At 46.1% G+C, this 27571-nt stretch overlaps 1 protein-coding gene across 5 annotated transcripts in view; it reads left to right on the top strand.

Moving 5' to 3' along the window:
* The window catches only part of rnf123 (ring finger protein 123), a 259771-nt gene that overhangs the window by 64945 nt on the left and 167255 nt on the right, over positions 1–27571 (top strand). For all 5 annotated transcript variants that reach the window (XM_090242045.1, XM_090242042.1, XM_090242043.1 and 2 more), the window contains 7 exons: positions 9509–9592; positions 11422–11529; positions 13858–14035; positions 15558–15632; positions 24837–24924; positions 25326–25413; positions 25605–25689. In XM_090242045.1, coding sequence (XP_090098171.1) covers positions 9509–9592; positions 11422–11529; positions 13858–14035; positions 15558–15632; positions 24837–24924; positions 25326–25413; positions 25605–25689 — 706 coding nt within the window. The remainder of the gene's footprint in view (positions 1–9508; positions 9593–11421; positions 11530–13857; positions 14036–15557; positions 15633–24836; positions 24925–25325; positions 25414–25604; positions 25690–27571) is intronic.

Genomic DNA, 27571 nt, shown 5'->3' with positions numbered 1-27571 from the left:
TGTACTATTTGAAATCCTTTCAAATACTTTACTCGTGTTTTATTGAGTTGTCATATGGAACCAATAGAATAGCCCCGAATGTTCAAACCATGTCCATCTCCAGGATCCAGCAAATAAATTTAAACACCGGTTTGGATGGACTGATGGGAGGTGTTTATTAGGACCCCCAGTAACTTTTACAGAGGCAGCAGCTATTCTTCCTGGAGTCTACAAAAAACACCAAAAAATAGAAGTATGGACACACCTACTCTTTCAAGGGTTTTTCTTTATTTTTACTATTTTCTACATTGTAGAATAATAGTGAAGACATCAAAACGATGAATTAATACATATGGAATCATGTAGTTATAATGAGATTATTCAAAGCAGCCACCCTTTGCCTTGATGACAGCTTTGCACACTCTTGGCTTTCTCTCAACCAACTTCACCTGGAATGCTTTTCCAGCAGTCTTGAAGGAGTTCCCACACATGCTGAGCACTTGTTTGCTGCTTTTCCTTCACTCTGTGGTCCAACTCATCCCAAACCATCTAAATTGGGTTGAGGTTGGGTGATTGTGGAGGCCAGGTCATCTGATGCAGCACTCCATCACTCTCCTTCTTGGTCAAAATAGCTCTTACACAGCCTGGAGGTGTGTTTGGTCATTGTCCTGTTGAAAAACAAATGATAGTGGGACTAAGAGCAAACCAGATGGGATGGTGTATTGCTGCAGAATGCTGTGGTAGCCATGCTGGTTAAGTGTGCCTTGAATTCTAAAGAAATCACCAACAGTGTCACCAGCAAAGCACCATCACACCACCACCTCCTCCATGCTTCACGGTGGGAACCACAGATGCGGAGATCATCCATTCACCTGTTCTGCGTTTCACAAAGACACGGCAGGTGGAACCAAAAATCTAACATTTAGACTCCTCAGACTAAAGGACAGATTTCCACCGGTCTAATGTCCACTGCTCATGTTTCTTGGCCCAAGCAAGCCTCTTCTTTTTATTGGTCTCCTTTAGTAGTGGTTTCTTTGCAGCAACATGGCCATGAAGGCCTGATTCACTCAGTCTCCTCTGAACTGTTGATGTTGATATGTCTGTTACTTGACCTCTGTGAAGCATTTATTTGGGCTACAATTTCTGAAGCTGGTAACTGTTATGAACTTGTCCTCTGCAGCAGAGGTAACTCTGGGGTCTTCCTTTCCTGGGTCGGTCCTCATGAGAGGCAGTTTCATCATAGCGCTGGATGGTTTTTGCTGCTACACTTGAATAAACTGTCTGTTCTGGATTGACTGTCTTAAAGTAATGGAGGTCATTTTGCTGTTTACTGTGTAATTGGAGTATAATACTGTGAAGGGAGTTCCATGAGATCATGACTCTGTTTAATACTGTGAAGGTAGTTCCATGAGATCATGACTCTGTTTAATACTGTGAAGGTAGTTCCATGAGATCATGACTCTGTTTAATACTGTGAAGGTAGTTCCATGAGATCATGACTCTGTATAATACTGTGAAGGTAGTTCCATGAGATCATGGCTCTGTATAATACTGTGAAGGTAGTTCCATGAGATCATGGCTCTGTATAATACTGTGAAGGGAGTTCCATATCATCATGGCTCTGTGTAATACTGTGAAGGTAGTTCCATGAGATCATGACTCTGTATAATACTGTGAAGGTAGTTCCATGAGATCATGGCTCTGTATAATACTGTGAAGGTAGTTCCATGAGATCATGGCTCTGTATAATACTGTGAAGGTAGTTCCATGAGATCATGGCTCTGTATAATACTGTGAAGGTAGTTCCGTGAGATCGTGGCTCTGTATAATACTGTGAAGGTAGTTCCTTGAGATCATGACTGTATAATACTGTGAAGGTAGTTCCATGAGATCATGACTGTATAATACTGTGTGTTGCCGTGAATTTGTTTTGGACTTTGGTGGCATATCTGGTTGGGGTATCTATGGCCGTCTGAGCTGTATGTTATTTGGTTGTTTGACTGTCCTGCATGTTTAAGGCGTGCTGCTCTGTTTTGAGTCAGCTGCAGCTTATGCTCGGTCGTTCTTTGCTGCACCTGACTATATTGCCGGACAGTAATCAAGATGGGACAAGACCAGAGCTTGAACAACTAGAACATTTGATCTTTGTGTCAAGTACAGACCATCGTATTATAACAGACATACTTCGCCACATCGTAGCCAATGATAATTAGCCATTCAATGTTAAACTCCTAGGAGTTTCTTCCTCAACTTGCTCAATGGTCACACCATTTATACATCTTTTTTATATTTTTTAAATGTAGGCTTTATTTAACGAGGCAGGTCAGGTAAGAACAAATGTTTATTTACAAGGATGGCCTACCCCCGGCCAAACCCAGACGACGCTGGGCCAATTGTGCGCCACCCTATGGGACACCTAATCCCTGATACAACCTGGATTCGAACCAAGGGCAGTAGTGACTCCTCTTGCACTGACATGCAGTGCCTTAGACCGCTGCGCCACTCAGGAGCCCAACTCCAGTCGAGCGGAGGTCTAAGACACAGCATCTCCATGCAAGAGGTGTCACTACAGTCCCTGGTTCGAATCCAGGCTGTGTCACATCCGGCCGTGATTGGGAGTCCCATAATTGGCCCAGCGTCGTCCGGGTTTGGCCGGGTGGTAGGCCGTCCATTGTAAAATTAGAATTAGTTTCTCAACTGACTTGCCTCGATAAATCAACAGCCCAAGGACATTGCACTGAAGGGACACCACACTGTACATATCTGATGTTAGAGAAGCTTCCATTGATGAACTCTCTCTGGGTTCTATTAGTTAGTGAGTGTCTTCAATAACAATTTATGATCACAAACATCAAAGGCTGCATTAAAATCTTAACATTTTTTAAAATAGAACTAGTCAAGTCAGTTATGACGTCCTACAATACAGCTCCAACTATCTTATTATCCATTTATTTGAACCAATCATCAGTCATCTGAGTCAGTAGAAATTGAGTGCCCTTCTCTATATGCATACTGAAAGTCAGTAGGTAACTTGTTCTCTAAAATAAAAAATACCATTTGTATTTGTTCAAACACAATTCTCTCTATCAGCCAGCAAAGGGTGATTGGGTGGCTTTTAGAGCCAGCAAAGGGTGATTGGGTGGCTTTTAGAGCCAGCAAAGGGTGATTGGGTGGCTTTTAGAGCCAGCAAAGGGTGATTGGGTGGCTTTTAGAGCCAGCAAAGGGTGATTGGGTGGCTTTTAGAGCCAGCAAAGGGTGATTTTGCTATTTTTAGTTTGTGGAATTACTTTAGCTTCCTACCAAGCCTGTGTACACACACACACACACACACACACACACACACACACACACACACCCCCTCTCTTTAGGCTTTGGTTAAAGATATAGCGAATAGTCTGTTCTATTCTTAGTTCCCCATGAAGGTTGTTTATACCTGATGGATAACAATAGTTTTCCCACCTCTCCCACACTAACCTGACCAAATTCACAACAGCAGTCATTCTCTATCATTTAATAGGTCTTTGATACAAAATGATGAGGTTGTCATTTCACTTCTGTGTTTTTCCAGTTTACCAGTGAATTAGTCATTGAAATGATTGGCAGTATGGAGTACGGGTTATAAATGATCTATCCTTGACAAAATCAACTACAATGATTGATGGAGATGAGGTTTTCTGCCCCATGATATCATTTTAAGGTACTCCAGTCTTCTTTTTTTTCCCCCCTTTTGTGTTTTATGTCATTTATCTTGGTTTGCTAATATACTTTATTTGTGTTGTTACATTTAGTAACAACATTTATCAGTGTACAGTATATCAACCAATCAGCTCAGCAGGACTGACTGGTTTGTCACATGTTTTGCATCGTTTCTTTGAGCGATACAATGTTTCAATTCAACGTCAATCCAGGGGCCTCTAACAGTTCTGTTAGATTCTTAACAGGTGCATGCTGGTCAACAATGGCCGTGAATCATTTTACCAATACTTCCAGGTGTACATCTGGATCCTCTTCCTCATACACATCAAACCAACACACTTGTCTTCCGTCAAATGAATCCCGAGAGAACATTTTGTGTGATCTCTTATTAAATGACTTTAGCCCTAATCTTTTGCAATTTTGGCTTTCCTTGTTATTGCTGCAATGTTGTGGTCGTTCTGATCACGTGTGGTCCTCTCCTCATCCTCATCATGTCGGGGGTCTATCCTGTGGTCTGTCTGCTGTACCACGTTCCTGTCTCGTTCTTCAGGAGTGAGTTCCCAAACCAAATAGATGATGTCATTTAATCTCTTCTTTCCTCTCATTGTCAGAAAGGATCAGAGCATTTAAAATAATTTTGGCACATATTTCATGGCAGAAAAGTGTGTGGGTCAGCAAAAACATTTTACAACTGCTATATCAATGCCAGCTCTGCCTGTCTTCCTCCACATTACACAGACAGACAGACAGACAGACAGACAGACAGACAGACAGACAGACAGACAGACAGACAGACAGACAGACAGACAGACAGACAGACAGACAGACAGACAGACAGACAGACAGACAGACAGACAGACAGACAGACAGACAGACAGACAGACAGACAGACAGACAGACAGACAGACAGACAGACAGACAGACAGACAGACAGACAGACAGACAGACAGACAGACAGACAGACAGACAGACAGACAGACAGACAGACAGACAGACAGACAGACAGACAGACAGACAGACAGACAGACAGACAGACAGACAGACAGACAGACAGACAGACAGACAGACAGACAGACAGACAGACAGACAGACAGACAGACAGACAGACAGACAGACAGACAGACAGACAGACAGACAGACAGACAGACAGACAGACAGACAGACAGACAGACAGACAGACAGACAGACAGACAGACAGACAGACAGACAGACAGACAGACAGACAGACACCTCTCGTTCTGTATATAGGTACAAGACCTTGGACAATCACCCTTCTAGTATCGCCTGTTATTTTCTGATCATTTGATAAAAAGTATATCTGGCACTGCAGTTGCCAATATCCCTGGTTCCATTAAAGCCTTTAAGCATCTGTCTTTAACAGCTTTTATATTGGCAGTGTGCTGGACTGTCTTTCTCCTTTAAAGTTTTATATTTGGGATTTGTTCCAATTGACACCCTTTTTCATCAATTCTTTTGTCCAATTACTTTAGACCTGAACCCTGTAACGTAGTGCACTAAATAGGGTACCATTTGGGATGAACACAGTTGAGCAGGAAATGTTAGTCTTGGACTGAGAGTCCTTTAGATAACGGTTGTTTGTCGTCATACCAGCCTGTCTGGTCATTTCTCCCTTCACTTCGTGATAACTCCTTTGTCCTTTAACTAAAGAAGGTTTTGGCACCGCATGTGTCCCAAATGGCGCCCTTATCCCCCTGTATGGTGCACTCGCCCTTATCCCTGTATGGTGCACTCGCCCTTATCCCTGTATGGTGCACTCGCCCTTATCCCTGTATAGTGCACTCGCCCTTATCCCTGTATGGTGCACTCGCCCTTATCCTCGTATGGTGCACTCGCCCTTATCCCTGTATGGTGCACTCGCCCTTATCCCTGTATGGTGCACTCGCCCTTATCCCTGTATGGTGCACTCACCCTTTTCCTCGTATAGTGCACTCGCCCTTTTCCCCGTATAGTGCACTCGCCCTTTTTCCCGTATAGTGCACTTGCCCTTTTTCCCCGTATAGTGCACTCGCCCTTTTCCCCGTATAGTGCACTCGCCCTTTTCCCCGTATAGTGCACTCGCCCTTTTCCCCGTATAGTGCACTCGCCCTTATCCCTGTATGGTGCACTCGCCCTTATCCCTGTATGGTGCACTCGCCCTTATCCCGTATAGTGCACTCGCCCTTATCCCTGTATGGTGCACTCGCCCTTATCCCCGTATGGTGCACTCGCCCTTTTCCCCGTATAGTGCACTCGCCCTTTTCCCTGTATAGTGCACTCGCCCTTTTCCCTTTATAGTGCACTCGCCCTTTTCCCTGTATGGTGCACTCGCCCTTTTCCCCCGTATAGTGCACTCGCCCTTTTCCCTGTATAGTGCACTCGCCCTTTTCCCTGTATAGTGCACTCGCCCTTTTCCCCGTATAGTGCACTCGCCCTTTTCCTCGTATAGTGCACTCGCCCTTTTCCTCCTATAGTGCACTCGCCCTTTTCCCCGTATAGTGCACTCGCCCTTGTCCCCGTATAGTGCACTCGCCATTTTCCCCGTATAGTGCACTCGCCCTTTTCCCTGTATAGTGCACTCGCCCTTTCCCCGTATGGTGCACTCGCCCTTTTCCCCGTATAGTGCACTCGCCCTTTTCCCCGTATAGTGCACTCGCCCTTTTCCCCGTATAGTGCACTTGCTCTTTTCCCTGTATAGTGCACTCGCCCTTATCCCCGTATAGTGCACTCGCCCTTTTCCCCGTATAGTGCACTCGCCCTTTTCCCCGTATAGTGCACTCGCCCTTTTCCTCCTATAGTGCACTCGCCCTTTTCCCCGTATAGTGCACTCGCCCTTTTCCTCCCATAGTGCACTCGCCCTTTTCCCCGTATAGTGCACTCGCCCTTGTCCCCGTATAGTGCACTCGCCCTTTTCCCCGTATAGTGCACTCGCCCTTTTCCCTGTATAGTGCACTCGCCCTTATCCCTGTATAGTGCACTCGCCCTTATCCCTGTATGGTGCACTCACCCTTTTCCCTGTATGGTGCACTCGCCCTTTTCCTCGTATAGTGCACTCGCCCTTTTTCTCCTATAGTGCACTCGCCCTTATCCCTGTATGGTGCACTCGCCCTTATCCCTGTATGGTGCACTCGCCCTTATCCTCCTATAGTGCACTCGCCCTTATCCCTGTATGGTGCACTCGCCCTTTTCCCTGTATGGTGCACTCGCCCTTTTCCTCGTATAGTGCACTCGCCCTTTTCCTCCTATAGTGCACTCGCCCTTATCCCTGTATGGTGCACTCGCCCTTATCCTCCTATAGTGCACTCGCCCTTATCCTCCTATAGTGCACTCGCCCTTTTCCTCGTATAGTGCACTCGCCCTTTTCCTCATATAGTGCACTCGCCCTTTTCCCCGTATAGTGCACTCGCCCTTTTCCCCGTATAGTGCACTCGCCCTTTTCCCCGTATAGTGCACTCGCCCTTATCCTCGTATAGTGCACTCGCCCTTATCCTCGTATAGTGCACTCGCCCTTTTCCCCATATAGTGCACTACTTTTGGGACCAGCATATACTGTGTAGGTATGAAAGTGTCTTGTGTAATTTCCTGCCTCAGAATGGTTCTCTTCTTTACAAGTTGACGATCTATCAACTTTAAAGGGAAGGTTATTTCTGCCGCTGACTTGTCTTTCTGCTCTTGGCCTTGTCCTAAATGTGACCCTATTCCCTATATAAACTCAGCAAAAAAAGAAACGTCCCCTTTTCAGGACCCTGTCTTTTTAAAGAAATTAGTAAAAATCCAAATAACTTCACAGATCTTCATTGTAAAGGGTTTAAACACTGTTTCCCATGCTTGTTCAATAAACCATAAACAATTAATGAACATGCACCTGTGGAACGGTTGTTAAGAGACTAACAGCTTACAGACGGTAGTCAATTAAGGTCACAGGTATGAAAACTTAGGTCACTTACTGTTGTAAGGCAGGTCCTCACCAGACATCACCGGCAACAACGTCGCCTATGGACACAAACCCACCGTTGCTGGACCAGACAGGACTGGCAAAAAGTGATATTCACTGACAAGTTGCAGTTGTGCACTCGCTCTTTTCCCCGGATTAGACCGAGGCCGGCCTGTACTCCATCAAGTTGGAGGTAGAGGGTCCGTCATGGTCTGGGGCGGTGTGTCACAGCATCATCAGACTGAGCTTGTTGTCATTGCAGGCAATCTAAACGCTGTGCGTTACAGGGAAGACATCCTCCTCCCTCATGTGGTACCCTTCCTGCAGGCTCATCCTGACATGACCCTCCAGCATGACAATGCCACCAGCCATACTGCTCGTTCTGTGTGTGATTTCCTGCAAGACAGGAATGTCAGTGTTCTGCCATGGCCAGCGAAGAGTCCGGACCTCAATCCCATTGAGCACGTCTGGGACCTGTTGGATCAGAGGGTGAGGGCTAGGGCCATTCCCCCCCAGAAATGTCTGGGAACTTGCAGGTGCCTTGGTGGAAGAGTGGGGTAACATCTCACAGCAAGAACTGGCAAATCTGGTGCAGTCCATGAGGAGGAGATGCACTGCAACACACACTCAACCCTTTCCTCACACAGCAACCATAGATTCTCAAAAGCTGCACCGTCTCGGAGCTCAACTCAAGAAAGGTCTTGATTTACGAATGTATATACAGTTGCAGCTGTATGAGAAGGCCTTCAAGACTGAGCAACAAAAAAAAAGAAGGGCTGAAATGGAGAGATTGGGGGGCACCCCACCAGAATCCATATCCCGGCTCGGTACAAGGTTGTCAAGGTTCTCATTAGCAGCTTTGAGTATTTCCTTGTATACTATGCTCTCTCATCAAGGGGCTCTGGCGTCCGCAGGTCCAACCCTCCGAATCTTGAGGGGTGTGGTTTTCAAAATTATATGATTTTGATTGGTCAGGAAAACAAATAGTGTCAAAATATCGGAATTGTGCTTTGCCTGTTGTGGCCTGTCTCTGGTCTGGTGTGGGACTTCTTCTACTCTATATTGACTGTAGTCTTCATCCCTGTAGGAATACCCTGCGGACATGAATGCCATGCCACAGTTAGAGGAGGTTAGAGGAGTTGACGACAGCACCAGACTGGAGTCAAAATATAAATGTCAAATACTTTCACCACACACTTGACAGTATTTGAGGTGTGCTTTAGGTTTGTTTTAGCCTGGAGTTTTCAATGTTAGAGGACTATGTGATTGGCTTTATAGAAATTATATATTGAGCTGTATTGTCACGCATGATCTGAAACTTTATATAATGAATCATATTTTTTTTTAGAAGTATTAAATTATAATAAATAAATACTACAATAATTAAAGATAAACAGTGAATATGTAATGTCCATTTCCTGTTCTGTGCTAACATGGTGATTTAAGAAGAATTCACCTAACTGTGTCGATGTACATTGCATTTGGAAAGTATTCAGAGCCCTTCGCCTTTTTCCACATTTTGTTAGGTTACAGCCTTATTCTAAAATTTATTAAATAAATACAGGTGTGCCAAGCTTGCAGCGTCATACTCAAGAAGACTCGAGGCAGTAATCGCTGTCAAAGGTGCTTCAACAAAGTTCTGAGTAAAAGGTCTGAAAAGTTATGTAAAAAAATTAAATTTCAGTTTTTTTTTGTCTTTTTTTTTTTTGTAGTGCATTAGAAAAAAATGTCTAAACCTGTTTTTGCTTTGTCGCTATGAGGTATTGTGTATAGATTAAGGGGGAATCCATTTTATAACATAAGGCTGTAACGAAACAAAATGTGGAGAACATCATGGGTTCTCTATACTTCCCGAACGCTCTGTATATATCACTAATCTGTGTACCACACCTTTCCCTACAGATGGTGGTGGTGTCAGATGACGTCCATGAATACGCTGTGGCTCTGAAGGACACAGAGGAGAAGATAGCACGCTGCCCAGCAAGAGTAAATGCACACCACTCACTGTTATACATCTGTGATAGAGCTATTATCAGTCTGTTTAGTATCATAGAGGAGAAGATGGCACGTTGCCCAACCAGAAGAATACAAATAATACTACCTATTATCATCAATGTATCTAACTAGTATAATAGTTTAATAGTATAATTGTACATGAATATGCTGTTGTTCTGAAGGACACCGAGGAAAAGAGCACGTTGCCCCAGCAGACTAAATACACTGTGTTATCAATCTGGGCCCAGCAGACTAAATACACTGTCCGTGTTATCAATCTGGGCCCAGCAGACTAAATACTGTCCGTGTTATCATTCTGGGCCCAGCAGACTAAATACACTGTCCGTGTTATCATCAATCTGGGCCCAGCAGACTAAATACACTGTCTGTGTTATCATTCTGGGCCCAGCAGACTAAATACACTGTCTGTGTTATCATTCTGGGCCCAGCAGACTAAATACACTGTCCGTGTTATCATTCTGGGCCCAGCAGACTAAATACACTGTCCGTGTTATCATTCTGGGCCCAGCAGACTAAATACACTGTCTGTGTTATCATTCTGGGCCCAGCAGACTAAATACACTGTCTGTGTTATCATTCTGGGCCCAGCAGACTAAATACACTGTCCGTGTTATCATTCTGGGCCCAGCAGACTAAATACACTGTCCGTGTTATCATCAATCTGGGCCCAGCAGACTAAATACACTGTCTGTGTTATCATTCTGGGCCCAGCAGACTAAATACACTGTCCGTGTTATCATTCTGGGCCCAGCAGACTAAATACACTGTCCGTGTTATCATTCTGGGCCCAGCAGACTAAATACACTGTCCGTGTTATCATTCTGGGCCCAGCAGACTAAATACACTGTCCGTGTTATCATTCTGGGCCCAGCAGACTAAATACACTGTCCGTGTTATCATTCTGGGCCCAGCAGACTAAATTCTGTCCGTGTTATCATTCTGTTATGTATCGTAGTTAGGGGCGTGTGTTTTGTCACGTGATTTCTAACCTTTTTTTATTTTAATGTTTTTTTCAGTCAACTTGCATATTTTGGTTCAATTCTAATTTCTGTAAAAAAAAGGCTTTTAAATAGAGGGTAAAATTCAGGTCATGTGACACGATCAACCAAAAAACACTGGGCCTTAATCATAGTCAGTATATAATGTAGTATTTAATAGTACTGCTAATTGTTTGTATTTTTTATTTTTATCTTTATTTAACCAGGCAAGTCAGTTAAGAACAAATTCTTATTTACAATGACGGCCTGGGAACAGTGGGTTAACTGGTCTAGGAACAGTGGGTTAACTGCCTTGTTCAGGGGCAGAACGACAGATTAGTACCTTGTCAGCTCGGGGGTTTCCACTTGCAACCTTCCGGTTACTAGTCCAACGCTCTAACCACTAGGCTACCCAGCCGCCCCATCTACTATGTTTTAATGTAATAGGTACTCTATAATAGTACTGGTATAATAGTAGTATAAACTACACAAAACCATATTATTGTACAACCTAATAGTTGCATTAGTGTAATGTTATTTTCTATCATGTTTAGTATAATAGTCATGATATGTAGATCTGACACCAGTGTGGCAGTTCTTATTTCTATTTAAAGGGTTCTGTGATATTGTTCTCTTAGTAGGAAACATGACCAGTGGTTAGGGCTGGGCTTTATGTGTACGACAAAGGTCTGAATGAACAGTCTTTTGTTTCTTAGATTGCTTTCGGCGATGAACAGCGTTATTGAAGTTGAATAAATATATATATATTTTTTTTTACTAGACATGTTATTTGTGTTATACAACTTGTCTTGTCTATGTTAGAGACCAGACATCTTGGAGGAGCTGCAGAAGAGCCAGAAGGTATTTGCTGAGAAGCTGAATCACCTGAGTAGGAGACTGGCCTGGATCAACGCTACCATCTACTGTAAGGTAGGAAAGAGACTGTACCCAGCACATCTACTGTCAGGTAGGAAAGAGACGGTACCCAGCACATCTACTGTCAGGTAGGAAAGAGACTGTACCCAGCACATCTACTGTCAGGTAGGAAAGAGACTGTACCCAGCACATCTACTGTCAGGTAGGAAAGAGACTGTACCCAGCACATCTACTGTCAGGTAGGGAAGAGACTGTACCCAGCACATCTACTGTCAGGTAGGAAAGAGACTGTACCCAGCACATCTACTGTCAGGTAGGGAAGAGACTGTACCCAGCACATCTACTGTCAGGTAGGAAAGAGACGGTACCCAGCACATCTACTGTCAGGTAGGAAAGAGACTGTACCCAGCACATCTACTGTCAGGTAGGGAAGAGACTGTACCCAGCACATCTACTGTCAGGTTTTGGAAGAGACTGTACCCAGCACATCTACTGTCAGGTTTTGGAAGAGACTGTACCCAGCACATCTACTGTCAGGTTTTGGAAGAGACTGTACCCAGCACATCTACTGTCAGGTTTTGGAAGAGACTGTACCCAGCACATCTACTGTCAGGTAGGAAAGAGACTGTACCCAGCACATCTACTGTCAGGTAGGAAAGAGACTGTACCCAGCACATCTACTGTCAGGTAGGAAAGAGACGCTACCCAGCACATCTACTGTCAGGTAGGAAAGAGACTGTACCCAGCACATCTACTGTCAGGTAGGGAAGAGACTGTACCCAGCACATCTACTGTCAGGTAGGGAAGAGACTGTACCCAGCACATCTACTGTCAGGTAGGTAAGAGACTGTACCCAGCACATCTACTGTCAGGTAGGTAAGAGACTGTACCCAGCACATCTACTGTCAGGTAGGAAAGATACTGTACCCAGCACATCTACTGTCAGGTAGGAAAGAGACTGTACCCAGCACATCTACTGTCAGGTTTTGGAAGAGACTGTACCCAGCACATCTACTGTCAGGTTTTGGAAGAGACTGTACCCAGCACATCTACTGTCAGGTAGGTAAGAGACTGTACCCAGCACATCTACTGTCAGGTAGGAAAGAGACTGTACCCAGCACATCTACTGTCAGGTAGGAAAGAGACTGTACCCAGCACATCTACTGTCAGGTAGGAAAGAGACTGTACCCAGCACATCTACTGTCAGGTAGGGAAGAGACTGTACCCAGCACATATACTGTCAGGTTTTGGAAGAGACTGTACCCAGCACATCTACTGTCAGGTTTTGGAAGAGACTGTACCCAGCACATCTACTGTCAGGTAGGGAAGAGACTGTACCCAGCACATCTACTGTCAGGTAGGAAAGAGACTGTACCCAGCACATCTACTGTCAGGTAGGGAAGAGACTGTACCCAGCACATCTACTGTCAGGTAGGGAAGAGACTGTACCCAGCACATCTACTGTCAGGTAGGAAAGAGACTGTACCCAGCACATCTACTGTCAAGTATGAAAGAGACTGTACCCAGCACATCTACTGTCAGGTAGGGAAGAGACTGTAACCAGCACATCTACTGTCAGGTAGGAAAGAGACTGTACCCAGCACATCTACTGTCAGGTAGGGAAGAGACTGTACCCAGCACATCTACTGTCAGGTAGGGAAGAGACTGTACCCAGCACATCTACTGTCAGGTAGGTAAGAGACTGTACCCAGCAAATCTACTGTCAAGTAGGAAAGAGACTGTACCCAGCACATCTACTGTCAGGTAGGGAAGAGACTGTAACCAGCACATCTACTGTCAGGTAGGAAAGAGACTGTACCCAGCACATCTACTGTCAGGTAGGGAAGAGACTGTACCCAGCACATCTACTGTCAGGTAGGAAAGAGACTGTACCCAGCACATCTACTGTCAGGTAGGAAAGAGACTGTACCCAGCACATCTACTGTCAGGTAGGGAAGAGACTGTACCCAGCACATCTACTGTCAGGTAGGGAAGAGACTGTACCCAGCACATCTACTGTCAGGTTTTGGAAGAGACTGTACCCAGCACATCTACTGTCAGGTAGGAAGGAGAGGCTACCCAGCACATCTACTGTCAGGTAGGAAAGAGACTGTACCCAGCACATTTCAGCCCTGATCTATTCAGACTGAAAGCATCAAGGCTACTAGTGTGCTTGAGTTTCTTCTCATTCATAGTCCGGCTTGATTGAAAAGGGGGACCAACATCCTCAACTGAGGGACATTGAAACAAAAATTAAAAAAAACATCCTGTGAACCCAGTCTTTGTTGTTCTGCTTGTCCAAGAAAAGCTACATTAATTACTACTTCTACTATACTGAAGGTGTTGTTTTGCTTGTTTAAAACATATAACTCTGTGTTCCAGGATAAGATGCTGGATGTGTACTGGCTACTGAGGGTGTGTATACTCACCATCCAGCACGCTGACAACACAGGAACGTTGTTCGCCTTCGCCCCAGAGTTCTACCTCAACGTGGCCATGAACAGCTATAGCTCTCTGAAGAACTACTTCAGCCCCTCCAACTGCATGGACCAACTGCCAGGTAAACGCCCGCCCGCCCGCCCGCCTGCTTTTTAAGGCTGTGTTTTATGGCCATTAACAGCTACTTTGTCAGGTGACCGCAACACACTAAAGGCTGCAGCCCTATTCCATTATATTTCATGACGTTTGTCCAGAGCCTCTATTAAAGACTACAGATGCCATGCAGATGATAGTTTAGGAATTTAACTGCTCTTTAACTGACCCTTTTTTAGCCGTTTTTAGTTGTGATAACTGAATTTGCATACACATTAAAGGTTGTGATCTCGTGCCGGTAATATCTCCTCCTGCCTGTTGACACAGTCACTATTATTTTATTGATCATATTTTATTTGGGTACATTTTCACATCTGCAGTTATCAGGAAATGCTTGTACAGGAACCCTAAGGAGCATTCAGAAATACAGTGACCCGGCTTAGAGCCCTAAGGAGCATTCAGAAATACAGCGACCCGGCTTAGAGCCCTAAAGAGCATTCAGAAATACAGCGACCCGGCTTAGAGCCCTAAAGAGCATTCAGAAATACAACGACCCGGCTTAGAGCCCTAAGGAGCATTCAGAAATACAGCGACCCGGCTTAGAGCCCTAAAAGAGCATTCAGAAATACAGCGACCCGGCTTAGAGCCCTAAAGAGCATTCAGAAATACAGCGACCCGGCTTAGAGCCCTAAGGAGCATTCAGAAATACAGCGACCCGGCTTAGAGCCCTAAAGAGCATTCAGAAATACAGCGACCCGGCTTAGAGCCCTAAAGAGCATTCAGAAATACAGCGACCCGGCTTAGAGCCCTAAGGAGCATTCAGAAATACAGCGACCCGGCTTAGAGCCCTAAAGAGCATTCAGAAATACAGCGACCCGGCTTAGAGCCCTAAAGAGCATTCAGAAATACAGCGACCCGGCTTAGAGCCCTAAGGAGCATTCAGAAATACAGCGACCCGGCTTAGAGCCCTAAAGAGCATTCAGAAATACAGCGACACGGCTTAGAGCCCTAAGGAGCATTCAGAAATACAGCGACCCGGCTTAGAGCCCTAAGGAGCATTCAGAAATACAGCGACCCGGCTTAGAGCCCTAAGGAGCATTCAGAAATACAGCGACCCGGCTTAGAGCCCTAAGGAGCATTCAGAAATACAGCGACCCGGCTTAGAGCCCTAAGGAGCATTCAGAAATACAGCGACCCGGCTTAGAGCCCTAAGGAGCATTCAGAAATACAGCGACCCGGCTTAGAGCCCTAAGGAGCATTCAGAAATACAGCGACCCGGCTTAGAGCCCTAAGGAGCATTCAGAAATACAGCGACCCGGCTTAGAGCCCTAAGGAGCATTCAGAAATACAGCGACCCGGCTTAGAGCCCTAAGGAGCATTCAGAAATACAGCGACCCGGCTTAGAGCCCTAAAGAGCATTCAGAAATACAGCGACCCGGCTTAGAGCCCTAAAGAGCATTCAGAAATACAGCGACCCGGCTTAGAGCCCTAAAGAGCATTCAGAAATACAACGACCCGGAGATGTTTGTTGACTGTTGTCTTTTCCCCAGGCTACGAGGACACCCTCACTCAACTCGCTGCTATCCTCGCTAAGCACTTTGCAGACCCGCGCATCGTTGGAACAGGTGAGTGGAAGCAATTACAGATAGCCATCATATTATAAACCGAATGATGCATCACTGGCATTTACTAGTAGGGGCCCGGCGTTATACCTGAACCACGTCACTGAAGAGAATCGACCTGACCATGAAGAAATCTGGGTTCTGAGTTACTAAGCCCTGGAGTTCTGCCTGCTCGCGTCAAAATGCCTGGCTCTATTCATCAATGCACAACAAGGAAGGGATAAGAAGAGTGAGTTCTGGTTTTCACCTGTGTAGTTGGTCTTCCGTTAGTCAGCGCCTCACCTAAAGGCTCATTTATTTCTGTTTAAGAGGAATCCCTCCAACTACATACTGTACTTCCTGTTTATTAGCTGACTGGTTTAAGAAGGATACCTGAGAGACAACATACTGTACTTCCTGTTTATAAGCTAACTGGTTTAAGAAGGATACCTGAGAGACAACATACTGTACTTCCTGTTTATAAGCTAACTGGTTTAAGAAGGATACCTGAGAGACAACATACTGTACTTCCTGTTTATTAGCTAACTGGTTTAAGAAGGATACCTGAGAGAACATACTGTACTTCCTGTTTATAAGCTAACTGGTTTAAGAAGGATACCTGAGAGACAACATACTGTACTTCCTGTTTATAAGCTAACTGGTTTAAGAAGGATACCTGAGAGACAACATACTGTACTTCCTGTTTATTAGCTAACTGGTTTAAGAGGAATCCCTCCAACTACATACTGTACTTCCTGTTTATTAGCCAACTGGTTTAAGAAGGATACCTCCAACAACATACTGTACTTCCTGTTTATTAGCTAACTTGTTTAAGAAGGATCCCGCCCAACTACATACTGTAGTAGACACATTCATCTGTAGAGCAGCAATGTGAATTACTCACCCTGGCAACATCCCAAATGGCACCCGATTCCCTACGTAGTGCAGTGCTTTTGAACCCTAGCCCTATGGTTCCCACACATATCTGTCTCTGCTATTACCTGGAGCTGCAGGACAAAGCTACTCGGTAACACAAGAGGACAGAGTCATCTGTTACAAGCTATTTTAATGGGAAACGTAGACTTAATATAGCCTCCGGTACTGCTATTTTTCGCCAGGATTAATTTCTAACTATGAATGGATAATTACAAGTTTTTACAATTGAGCTCCAGGCAGTCAGAGTAAAAGAAAGGACATGTCTGTGTTGAGCTCCAGGCAGACAGGTCTGTGTTGAGCTCCAGGCAGACAGGTCTGTGTTGAGCTCCAGGCAGACAGGTCTGTGTTGAGCTCCAGGCAGACAGGTCTGTGTTGAGCTCCAGGCAGACAGGTCTGTGTTGAGCTCCAGGCAGACAGGTCTGTGTTGAGCTCCAGGCAGACAGGTCTGTGTTGAGCTCCAGGCAGACAGGTCTGTGTTGAGCTCCAGGCAGACAGAGTAAAAGAAAGGAAATGTCTGTGTTTTTCCTTGTCCTCCATACACAATGCTGGTGACTCGTGTTTTAGAATCCTATTTAAAGGAATTGCTTTCAAGTGTTGTTTTTCTTAGAAAGATTATTTTTTGTTAAAGGTGAATGGTTTGTTATTGTGTTACTATTATGAGAGAAGGTTTTCAGATTTAGTGTTCAGCAGACCCTGGGTGGGTTCAATTACTATTTGACATCTTTCAAATACTTTGTTTTTTTTCTACTTGCCTAGAGTGTCAGATGAGTGGGGTTTGTACGTTTGGGACTATTCTATTGGTCCATTAAGCCAGTTACACCTAATCAAGCCCAGATAAAAGGACAGGATTTTTTTTTTTTTGTCAAATAGTATTTAAAACCCAGGTGTGATTTCAGTATTCATTTTGAATAATGTTTTGTATCCTTCATGCTTGCCTGGTGTGACACTGAGAGTAGTCTAACTCTGTCAAGTCACCTCAGGATACACTTAGTATGAGTCCCAAATTCACCCTTGTCCCAAATGGCTCCCTTCAAAAGTAGTGCACTATATAGTGAAGTGTGCCATTTCAGACGAATCCTAATCTAACTCTATTCATAAGATATCAGTCATGTCTTAGATACACATCTTAGTGTTTATATACAGCACATAACAAATCCACATTTATGTCCATATAAAAGCATCAGTGTTAATTATCATTGTCACACTCTGTGTGTAACAAATGGCACCCTTTTTTCTATATAGGGCACTACTTTAGATCAAAATCACAAGGGACCTGGTCAAAAGTAGTGTACTAAATAGGGAATAGGGTGCCATTTGGAACTCAGCCAGTGTGTTTGTTTCTTCTCCGGGCTCAGCGTTGTGTGACTCTCTGCTTGTTGTCACGGTGACTGGATACATTCTTCTTATTTATGTTCCGTCATGTTTGTTTTGGCTTCGTTTTAGAATGAGATCCTCATATCTCGTTGTCTCAGATGGGTTTTTTATACATCAGACGAGTGAGGAAGCCTTGTTCAGTTCTCAGGGTTCTGACTGTTATCGTTTTGGTTCTGATCCAGTTCAGTTAGCTCTTCTTAAAGGGGAACCGCATCGTTTTGGTTCTGATCCAGTTCAGTTAGCTCTTCTTAAAGGGGAACCACATCGTTTTGGTTCTGATCCAGTTCAGTTAGCTCTTCTTAAAGGGGAACCGCATCCACTGATTTGTCCATGTTTTTTTTTTGGCTTGCTGGCGGCCGTGACCGAAGCCAAACGAGAGTTGGCTTGGGGGTGTGGTTTGATGTGGGTGTGTCCTTGCCACCACCAAGACACACCCCTCTGTCAGAACCTCGCCCACAGCGGTTTCCTCTTCACTCAATCACAACTAACAAACCTCCTGCAGGTTGAGCTCAATAACTACACTGCTCAAAAAAATAAAGGGAACACTAAAATAACACATCCTAGATCTGAATGAATGAAATATTCTTATTAAATACTTTTTTCTTTACATAGTTGAATGTGCTGACAACAAAATCACACAAAAAATATCAATGGAAATCAAATTTATCAACCCATGGAGGTCTGGATTTGGAGTCGCACTCAAAATTAAAGTGGAAAACCACACTACAGGCTGATCCAACTTTGATGTAATGTCCTTAAAACAAGTCAAAATGAGACTCACACTCAGTGTGTGTGGCCTCCACGTGCCTGTATGACCTCCCTACAATGCCTGGGCATGCTCCTGATGACGGATGGTGGCAGATGGTCTCCTGAGGGATCTCCTCCCAGACCTGGACTAAAGCATCCACCAACTCCTGGACAGTCTGTGGTGCAACGTGGCGTTGGTGGATGGAGCGAGGCATGATGTCCCAGATGTGCTCAATTGGATTCAGGTCTGGGGAACGGGCGGGCCAGTCCATAGCATCAATGCCTTCCTCTTGCAGGAACTGCTGACACACTCCAGCCACATGAGGTCTAGCACTGTCTTGCAATAGGAGGAACCCAGGGCCAACCGCACCAGCATATGGTCTCACAAGGGGTCTGAGGATCTCATCTCGGTACCTAATGGCAGTCAGGCTACCTCTGGCGAGCACATGGAGGGCTCTGCGGCCCCCCAAAGAAATGACACCCCTCACCATGACTGACCCACCGCCAAACCGGTCATGCTGGAGGATGTTGCAGGCAGCAGAACGTTCTCCACAGCGTCTCCAGACTCTGTCACGTCTGTCACATGTGCTCAGTGTGAGCCTGCTTTCATCTGTGAAGAGCACAGGGCGCCAGTGGCGAATTTGCCAATCTTGGTGTTCTCTGGCAAATGCCAAACGTCCTGCACGGTGTTGGGCTGTAAGCACAACCCCCACCTGTGGACTTCGGGCCCTCATTCCACCCTCATGCAGTCTGTTTCTGACCATTTGAGCAGACACATGCACATTTGTGGCCTGATGGAGGTCGTTTTGCAGGGCTCTGGCAGTGCTCCCCCTTGCACAAAGGCGGAGGTAGAGGTCCTGCTGCTGGGTTGTCGCCCTCCTACGGCCTCCTCCACGTCTCAAATCCCTGACACTGGAAGGAGGAGTTGACGGTGCTATAGAGGCAGGATTGTAGGAAACCTGACACTGGAAAGAGGAGTAGACGGTGCTGTAGAGGCAGGCTTGTAGGATACCTGACACTCGAAGGAGTAGACGGTGCTGTAGAGGCAGGATTGTAGGATACCTGACACTGGAAGGAGGAGGAGATGGTGCTATAGAGGCAGGATTGTAGGATACCTGACACTGGAAGGAGGAGGAGATTGTGCTATAGAGGCAGGATTGTAGGATACCTGACACTGGAAGGAGGAGGAGACGGTGCTGTAGAGGCAGGATTGTAGGATACCTGACACTCGAAGGAGTAGACGGTGCTGTAGAGGCAGGATTGTAGGATACCTGACACTGGAAGGAGGAGGAGATTGTGCTATAGAGGCAGGATTGTAGGATACCTGACACTGGAAGGAGGAGGAGACGGTGCTGTAGAGGCAGGATTGTAGGATACCTGACACTGGAAGGAGGAGACGGTGCTGTAGAGGCAGGATTGTAGGATACCTGACACTGGAAGGAGGAGGAGACGGTGCTGTAGAGGCAGGCTTGTAGGATACCTGACACTGGAAGGAGGAGGAGACGGTGCTGTAGAGGCAGGCTTGTAGGATACCTGACACTGGAAGGAGGAGGAGACGGTGCTGTAGAGGCAGGCTTGTAGGATACCTGACACTGGAAGGAGGAGGAGACGGTGCTGTAGAGGCAGGATTGTAGGATACCTGACACTGGAAGGAGGAAGAGACGGTGCTGTAGAGGCAGGCTTGTAGGATACCTGACACTGGAAGGAGGAGGAGACGGTGCTGTAGAGGCAGGCTTGTAGGATACCTGACACTGGAAGGAGGAAGAGACGGTGTGGTGAGGTGGTGAGGGTAGGCAACAACACACCCACCACGCTGACTCTTAACCCATTGGTGCGGCTGGCTTCCGGGTTAAGTGGGCATTGTGTCAAGAAGCAGTGCGACTTGGTTGGGTTGTGTTTCGGAAGGACGTATGGCTCTCGACCTTCGCCTCTCCCGGGAGTTACGGCGACAAGACACGACTGTAACTACCACGAAAAAGGGGGTAAAAAGTAAAAGAAACTGTCTAACTCGAGCCACCCAAGTCATAGACTGTTCTCTCTTCTACTGCACGGCAAGCGGTCCCTATGCACCAAGTCTGGAACCAACAATGCCCTGAAAAGCTTGTACCCCCAAGCTGTAAGACTGCTAAGTATACCGATCAAAAATATACAATCAACATGCAACAATTTCTAAGAATTTACTGAGTTACAGTTCATATAAGGAAACCACTCAACCCGAAAGACATTCAGTTGATTTCACATGACTGGGCAGGGATGCAGCCATGGCTGGACCTATCCACTCAGCAGCCATTTACACCCACTGGAGAGCCAGGCTCAGCCAATCAGAATGAGTCCCCCCCCCCCCCAGAACAAAAGTCCTTTATGACAGACAGAAATACTCCTCAGGGCTGGGAAACTACAGAACCTTGGTTGTGGAGGCATGGTCAATCCGTATAGGACTCGTGATCCTTTGAACATGAAGGGGTGAGAAAACAACAGAGCCCCCTCCCAGTCCATGAAGGGAAGCGAAGAGGGCGGAGGGGCGAGATTTGTAGGTGGAGCTTGGCAAAAAGGGAACATGATTTGTTGACGTTGTAATACAATCCCAAGGCTTCATTAACTTGCCATGTACTCCGTTTTAGACGAGACTGATTTCATGACCAACATTGTCCTATTTACTCTGTAGTCGAACTTAAACACTTCAATGAATGTTTCTGACTCATATCGATGCAACCAGACGTTTTCAAAGCCGTTACTTGCTTATTAAGGGCAGGTATTCTTTAAAGCTACATTCGAGGATACAATTTTCATCAAAACCAGCCCGACCCATTACGTTATGTTATATAGCTGACCATTTTAAAAGATACCCAGATGCCAGACTGTAGCTTTAAACCCGTTTAGCTATTCAACAACACATATTGACTCACATACACCTGAGTAGCAGCACAGTTGGAGCTCAGTGCATTTACCTGCCTGTCTGTAGCATCCGAATGGACTCCAAACTAATATGACCGTTATGCTGTGCGACACCCGGTGCTCGTCAAGGTGACCTATACAAACGACTGCAAGTATGAAGGTAGTTTTCTGATTACATTTTATTAATTTTGTTATTCAATGGATTTATTTGGGCTATAGCAGTAAAAAACTACACCAAATGGCCCTGCCAACCTGCACCAAATGGCCCTGCCAACCTGCACCAAATGGCCCTGCCAACCTGCACCAAATGGCCCTGCCAACCTACACCTAATGGCCCTGCCAACCTGCACCTAATGGCCATGCCAACCTACACCTAATGGCCCTGCCAACCTGCACCTAATGGCCATGCCAACCTGCACCTAATGGCTCTGCCAACCTGCACCTAATGGCCCTGCCAACCTGCACCTAATGGCCCTGCCAACCTGCACCAAATGGCCCTGCCAACCTGCACCAAATGGCCCTGCCAACCTACACCTAATGGCCCTGCCAACCTGCACCTAATGGCCATGCCAACCTGCACCTAATGGCCATGCCAACCTGCACCTAATGGCCCTGCCAACCTGCACCTAATGGCCATGCCAACCTGCACCTAATGACCATGCCAACCTACACCAAATGGCCGTGCCAACCTACACCAAATGGCAGTGCCAACCTACACCAAATGGCCGTGCCAACCTACACCAAATGGCCGTGCCAACCTACACCAAATGGCCGTGCCAACCTACACCTAATGGCCGTGCCTACCTGCACCTAATGGCCCTGCCAACCTGCACCTAATGGCCCTGCCAACCTGCACCTAATGGCCCTGCCAGCCTGCACCTAATGGCCCTGCCAACCTACACCTAATGGCCCTGCCAACCTACACCTAATGGCCCTGCCAACCTACACCTAATGGCCCTGCCAACCTACACCTAATGGCCCTGTCAACCTACACCTAATGGCCCTGCCAACCTACACCTAATGGCCCTGCCAACCTACACCTAATGGCCCTGCCAACCTACACCTAATGGCCCTGCCAACCTACACCTAATGGCCCTGCCAACCTGCACCTAATGACCATGCCAACCTACACCTAATGGCCCTGCCAACCTACACCTAATGGCCCTGCCAACCTACACCTAATGGCCCTGCCAACCTACACCTAATGGCCCTGCCAACCTGCACCTAAACTGTATTTAAACACATTTTACACACATAATAATAGATGTGGAGTTAAGAAGATATTAAATCACCTGATAGGTGACTATATCACTAGCCACAATATATCACTAGCCACAATATATCACTAGCCACAATGTATCACTAGCCACAATATATCACTAGCCACAATATATCACTAGCCACAATATATCACTAGCCACAATATATCACTAGCCACAATATATCACTAGCCACAATATATCACTAGCCACAATATATCACTAGCCACAATATATCACTAGCCACTTTAAACAATGCTACTTAATATAAGGTTTACATACCCTACATTACTCATCTCATATGTATATACTGTACTCGATACCATCTACTGCATCTTGCCTATGCCGTTCTGTATCATCACTCATTCATAGATCTTTATGTACATATTCTTTATCCCTTTACACTTGTGTGTATAAGGTAGTAGTTTTGGAATTGTTAGGTTAGATTACTCGTTGGTTATTACTGCATTGTCAGGAACTAGAAGCACAAGCATTTGCGCTACACTCGCATTAACATCGGCTAACCATGTGTATGTGACAAATAAATTTGATTAGAATTTTTATCAATCGTCAGATTGAGACGGATGAACAGCACAGCATGCATTGACAAGGAAGGGAACTGTTTTCTAATGAACCTGTTATTTGGCACGATTTCTAATGAATCTTGCCAAGTAATTCTCTAAATTGTGCAGATCGGCTCTGTTTCAAAATACAACTTTTTCCTAGAATCCCCATGGACCAATGCGTACCTCACTTGGCTACTGACATTTTTGTTGGGGGGGGATCCTTTATTTGGTGGGGGGGGGGTGGGGGGGACGCTATATTCTTACTGTAAAATGTGTTTTGACTTGTAGGGCAGGATAGTATACGAGTGTAATGTCTGCTAACTTTAGAAGTTCATTTCATTGGCTGTTCATTTCGTTGGCTGTTCATTTCGTTGGCATGGCACAGCCATATAGCCTCGGATAAGCACAGATAAATACAACTCAAAACAAAAATTGTCTTGATATTGCCTCCCGGGTGGCGCAGTGGTTAAGGGCGCTGTACTGCAGCGCCAGCTGTGCCATCAGAGTCCCTGGGTTCGCGCCCAGGCTCTGTCGTAACGTCGCCCGGGTTAGGGAGGGCTTGGTTGGTAGGGGTGTCCTTGTCTCATCGCGCACCAGCGACTCCTGTAGCGGGCTAGGCGCAGTGTGCGCTAACCAAGGTGGCCAGGTGCACGGTGAAAAAAAAAAAAAAAAAAAATGTCTTGATATTATGTTTTTTTGAATAAAAACATATATTTTTTAGGACCTTTCTAAACAAATTATTAATGTGATTGATTTCTTTGGGGTTGTGTTACAGTACATGGATTTACTAGACTGCAGGCTCCTGGTGCATATCAACACCGGGATATTATTCTACTGTTAAATATGCGCATATTCATGACCATCATGGCTCCTGGTGCAAATCAACACCGGGCTATTATTCTACTGTTAAATATGCGCATATTCATGACCATCATGGCTCCTGGTGCAAATCAACACCGGGCTATTATTCTACTGTTAAATATGCGCATATTCATGACCATCATGGCTCCTGGTGCAAATCAACACCGGGATATTATTCTACTGTTAAATATGCGCATATTCATGCCCATCATGGCACATTGAGGTAGATATGCATTAACGGTGAGCCTTAACGGTGAGCCTTAACGGTGAGCCTTAGCGGTGAGCCTGTGGCATAGAAGACAGATGGAACTTCTAACAACCAGAGTTTGCTGAAGTTGTTCACCATTGTCTCTTACATGAATAGTTTAGGTGCTGGACGTGCAGATTCAGGCCTTCTAGAGTTAGCAGCAGACGGACGACCAATATCCACCGTTTGTGGATACGGATGACGCCTGAGCTGGAATGTGAAGCTAACTGAAGCTGGCTAGCTTTATGAGAAGCCTGACTAGATCTGGCTTGCTTCGTTGGTGTGTGGTAGAGCCTGCATTTTGAATTTGAAATCTTGTTCTGTTCTGTGTTTCTCTCCGTAGACATCAAAGACTCCCTCATGCAGGCTCTGGCCAGTTACGTGTGTTACCCACAATCCCTCAGAGCCGTGGAGAGGATCCCAGAGGAACAGTGAGTATTGTAGTGCGTGCGTTTTGTGTGTGTTTATTCGCTACTTTAGGTCTTGTGAACCTACCAAAAATAGACACCAAATAGCCTCTTCGCTATATGCCAATAATTTCTCTCATGTTGTATCAGGTATGTCTTGCAAGCTGTGTCCTATGTGAAAGCATCACAGAGTCTCGTATGTGAAAGCATCACCGAGTCTCGTATGTGAAAGCATCACCGAGTCTCGTATGTGAAAGCATCACAGAGTCTCGTATGTGAAAGCATCACAGAGTCTCGTATGTGAAAGCATCACAGAGTCTCGTATGTGAAAGCATCACAGAGTCTCGTATGTGAAAGCATCACAGAGTCTCGTATGTGAAAGCATCACAGAGTCTCGTATGTGAAAGAGTATGTTTGTCTCCTAGACGTGTGTCCATGATGAGAAACCTGCTGGCCCCGTATGAACAGAGGCCCTGGGCTCAGACTAACTGGATCCTGGTGCGACTGTGGAGGGTACGTAGCCTGTTCTTGGTTCTCCTCTATCAGCACCGTGCCGTCTTCTGGTTTAGCTTCTCAGTGCACAAGTTCACTATTGTCCCACCGTGGGTTCTGTTGCAGGGCTGTGGGTCTGGGTTCTCTCTCTCTCTCTTGTCCCTGACCTCATGTATTGTTCTCACTAACCCATAGTTTCTGTTCTCTTACAGGGTTGTGGGTTTGGGTACAGGTACACACGGCTGCCTCATCTGCTCAAAACCAAACCAGAGGATACCAACCTTCCCAGTCTGCAGAGTAAGTCTCCTCCTCCCTCTTCTCTATCCTCCCACTTCTCTCTTCTCACTGTCCTCTCCTTTCCCACTATCACCTCCTCTACCTCTAATAACCTCCTCTCTCTCCCTACTTATCTCTCTCCTCATCTCCCTACTTATCTCTCTCCTCATCTCCCTACTTCTCTCTCTCCTCATCTCCCTACTTCTCTCTCTCCTCAACTCCCTACTTCTCTCTCTCCTCATCTCTCTCCTTCTCTCACCTCTCCCCCTACTCTTGTCTGCTGTTCTCTTGTCTGTCTTCTCTTGTCTGTCCATACTCACTGTGTCTCTCTGTCCCTCAGTCCACTCACATCTTTGTAATAAATCCAACGTTGGAGCTAATCAGTCAAGTGGTCTATTTTGTAGTGTCATGTTCCCATAAATAGTCCTTTCCTCCTCCTGTTTTATAATTCCTATAAAAAAAAAAAAAAATCCAACCCATCTTGTTTTTGTTCACTGATCTTTCAGTGTCCAAGTCTGAGTGAGATGAAGAGGAAAATCACCATTATATTTACTTTGTAATATTTCCCTGTCTTTTGGGGTCGTTAGTAGTGAGACGTGTTCAGAGGCAGGAAGTGTTTATTTATAGTGCTGGAGATATGTAAAGGGATAAAGGTTCAGTGGAAATAGCTCCTCCTCCTCCTCCTCCTCCTCCTCATTCCTCTTCACTGTGTGGTTGGTGCACACTTCATCACCGTCTTTACTGGGCCTCTGTTACACCTGGCGTGTGACTGTCGTGTGACTGTCGTGTGACTGGCGTGTGACTGGCGCGTGACTGGCGTGACTGGCGTGTGACTGTCGTGTGACTGGCGTGTGACTGGCGTGTGACTGTCGTGACTGGCGTCTGACTGTCGTGACTGGCGTCTGACTGTCGTGACTGGCGTCTGACTGTCGTGACTGGCGTGTGACTGGCGTGTGACTGGCGTGTGACTGGCGTGTGACTGGCGTGTGACTGGCGTGTGACTGGCGTGTGACTGGCGTGTGACTGGCGTGTGACTGGCGTGTGACTGTCGTGACTGGCGTGTGACTGTCGTGTGACTGGCGTGTGACTGGCGTGTGACTGTCGTGTGACTGTCGTGACTGGCGTGTGACTGGCGTGTGACTGGCGTGTGACTGGCGTGTGACTGTCGTGTGACTGGCGTGTGACTGTCGTGTGACTGTCGTGTGACTGTCGTGTGACTGTCGTGTGACTGGCGTGTGACTGGCGTGTGACTGGCGTGTGACTGGCGTGTGACTGGCGTGTGACTGGCGTGTGACTGGCGTGTGACTGTCGTGACTGACATGTAACTGGCGTAGACCCCACTGATCAGCTACTATCAGTTCAGATTGCTTGTTTTTCAGTACAGGTGTTTTGTATAGTCATACTGTCATATGTTTGAAGGACATTATATTATCCTGAGTCCCAGTCTGTTTGCGTCGTCATGCCAACTGCTTGTCACTCATTGACATTCCATTACCAAACATTGGCGTGACAATGAAGGCAATGTAGTTGCTTAAGAACACAAACCGTTCCGGTACCGGGCTAAACCAACCGGGTTAAACCGTTCCGGTACCGGGCTAAACCAACCGGGTTAAACCGTTCCGGTACCGGGCTAAACCGTTCCGAGACCGGGCTAAACCAACCGGGCTAAACCGTTCCGAGACCGGGCTAAACCAACCGGGCTAAACCAACCGGGCTAAACCGTTCCGCTACCGGGCTAAACCAACCGGGCTAAACCGTTCTGGTACCGGGCTAAACCAACTAGGTTAAACCGTTCCGCTACGGGGCTAAACCAACCGGGCTAAACCAACCGGGCTAAACCGTTCCGCTACCGGGCTAAACCAACCGGGCTAAACCGTTCCGGTACCGGTCTAAACCAACTGGG

The sequence above is a fragment of the Oncorhynchus mykiss genome, chromosome 7 (genome assembly GCF_057628025.1).
Source record: "Oncorhynchus mykiss isolate SJ-2025 chromosome 7, ASM5762802v1, whole genome shotgun sequence".
NCBI classification, from domain to species: Eukaryota; Metazoa; Chordata; class Actinopteri; order Salmoniformes; family Salmonidae; genus Oncorhynchus; species Oncorhynchus mykiss.
The sequence above is the reverse complement of the archived record's forward strand: the minus strand, read 5'-3'. Positions and strand labels throughout refer to the sequence as shown.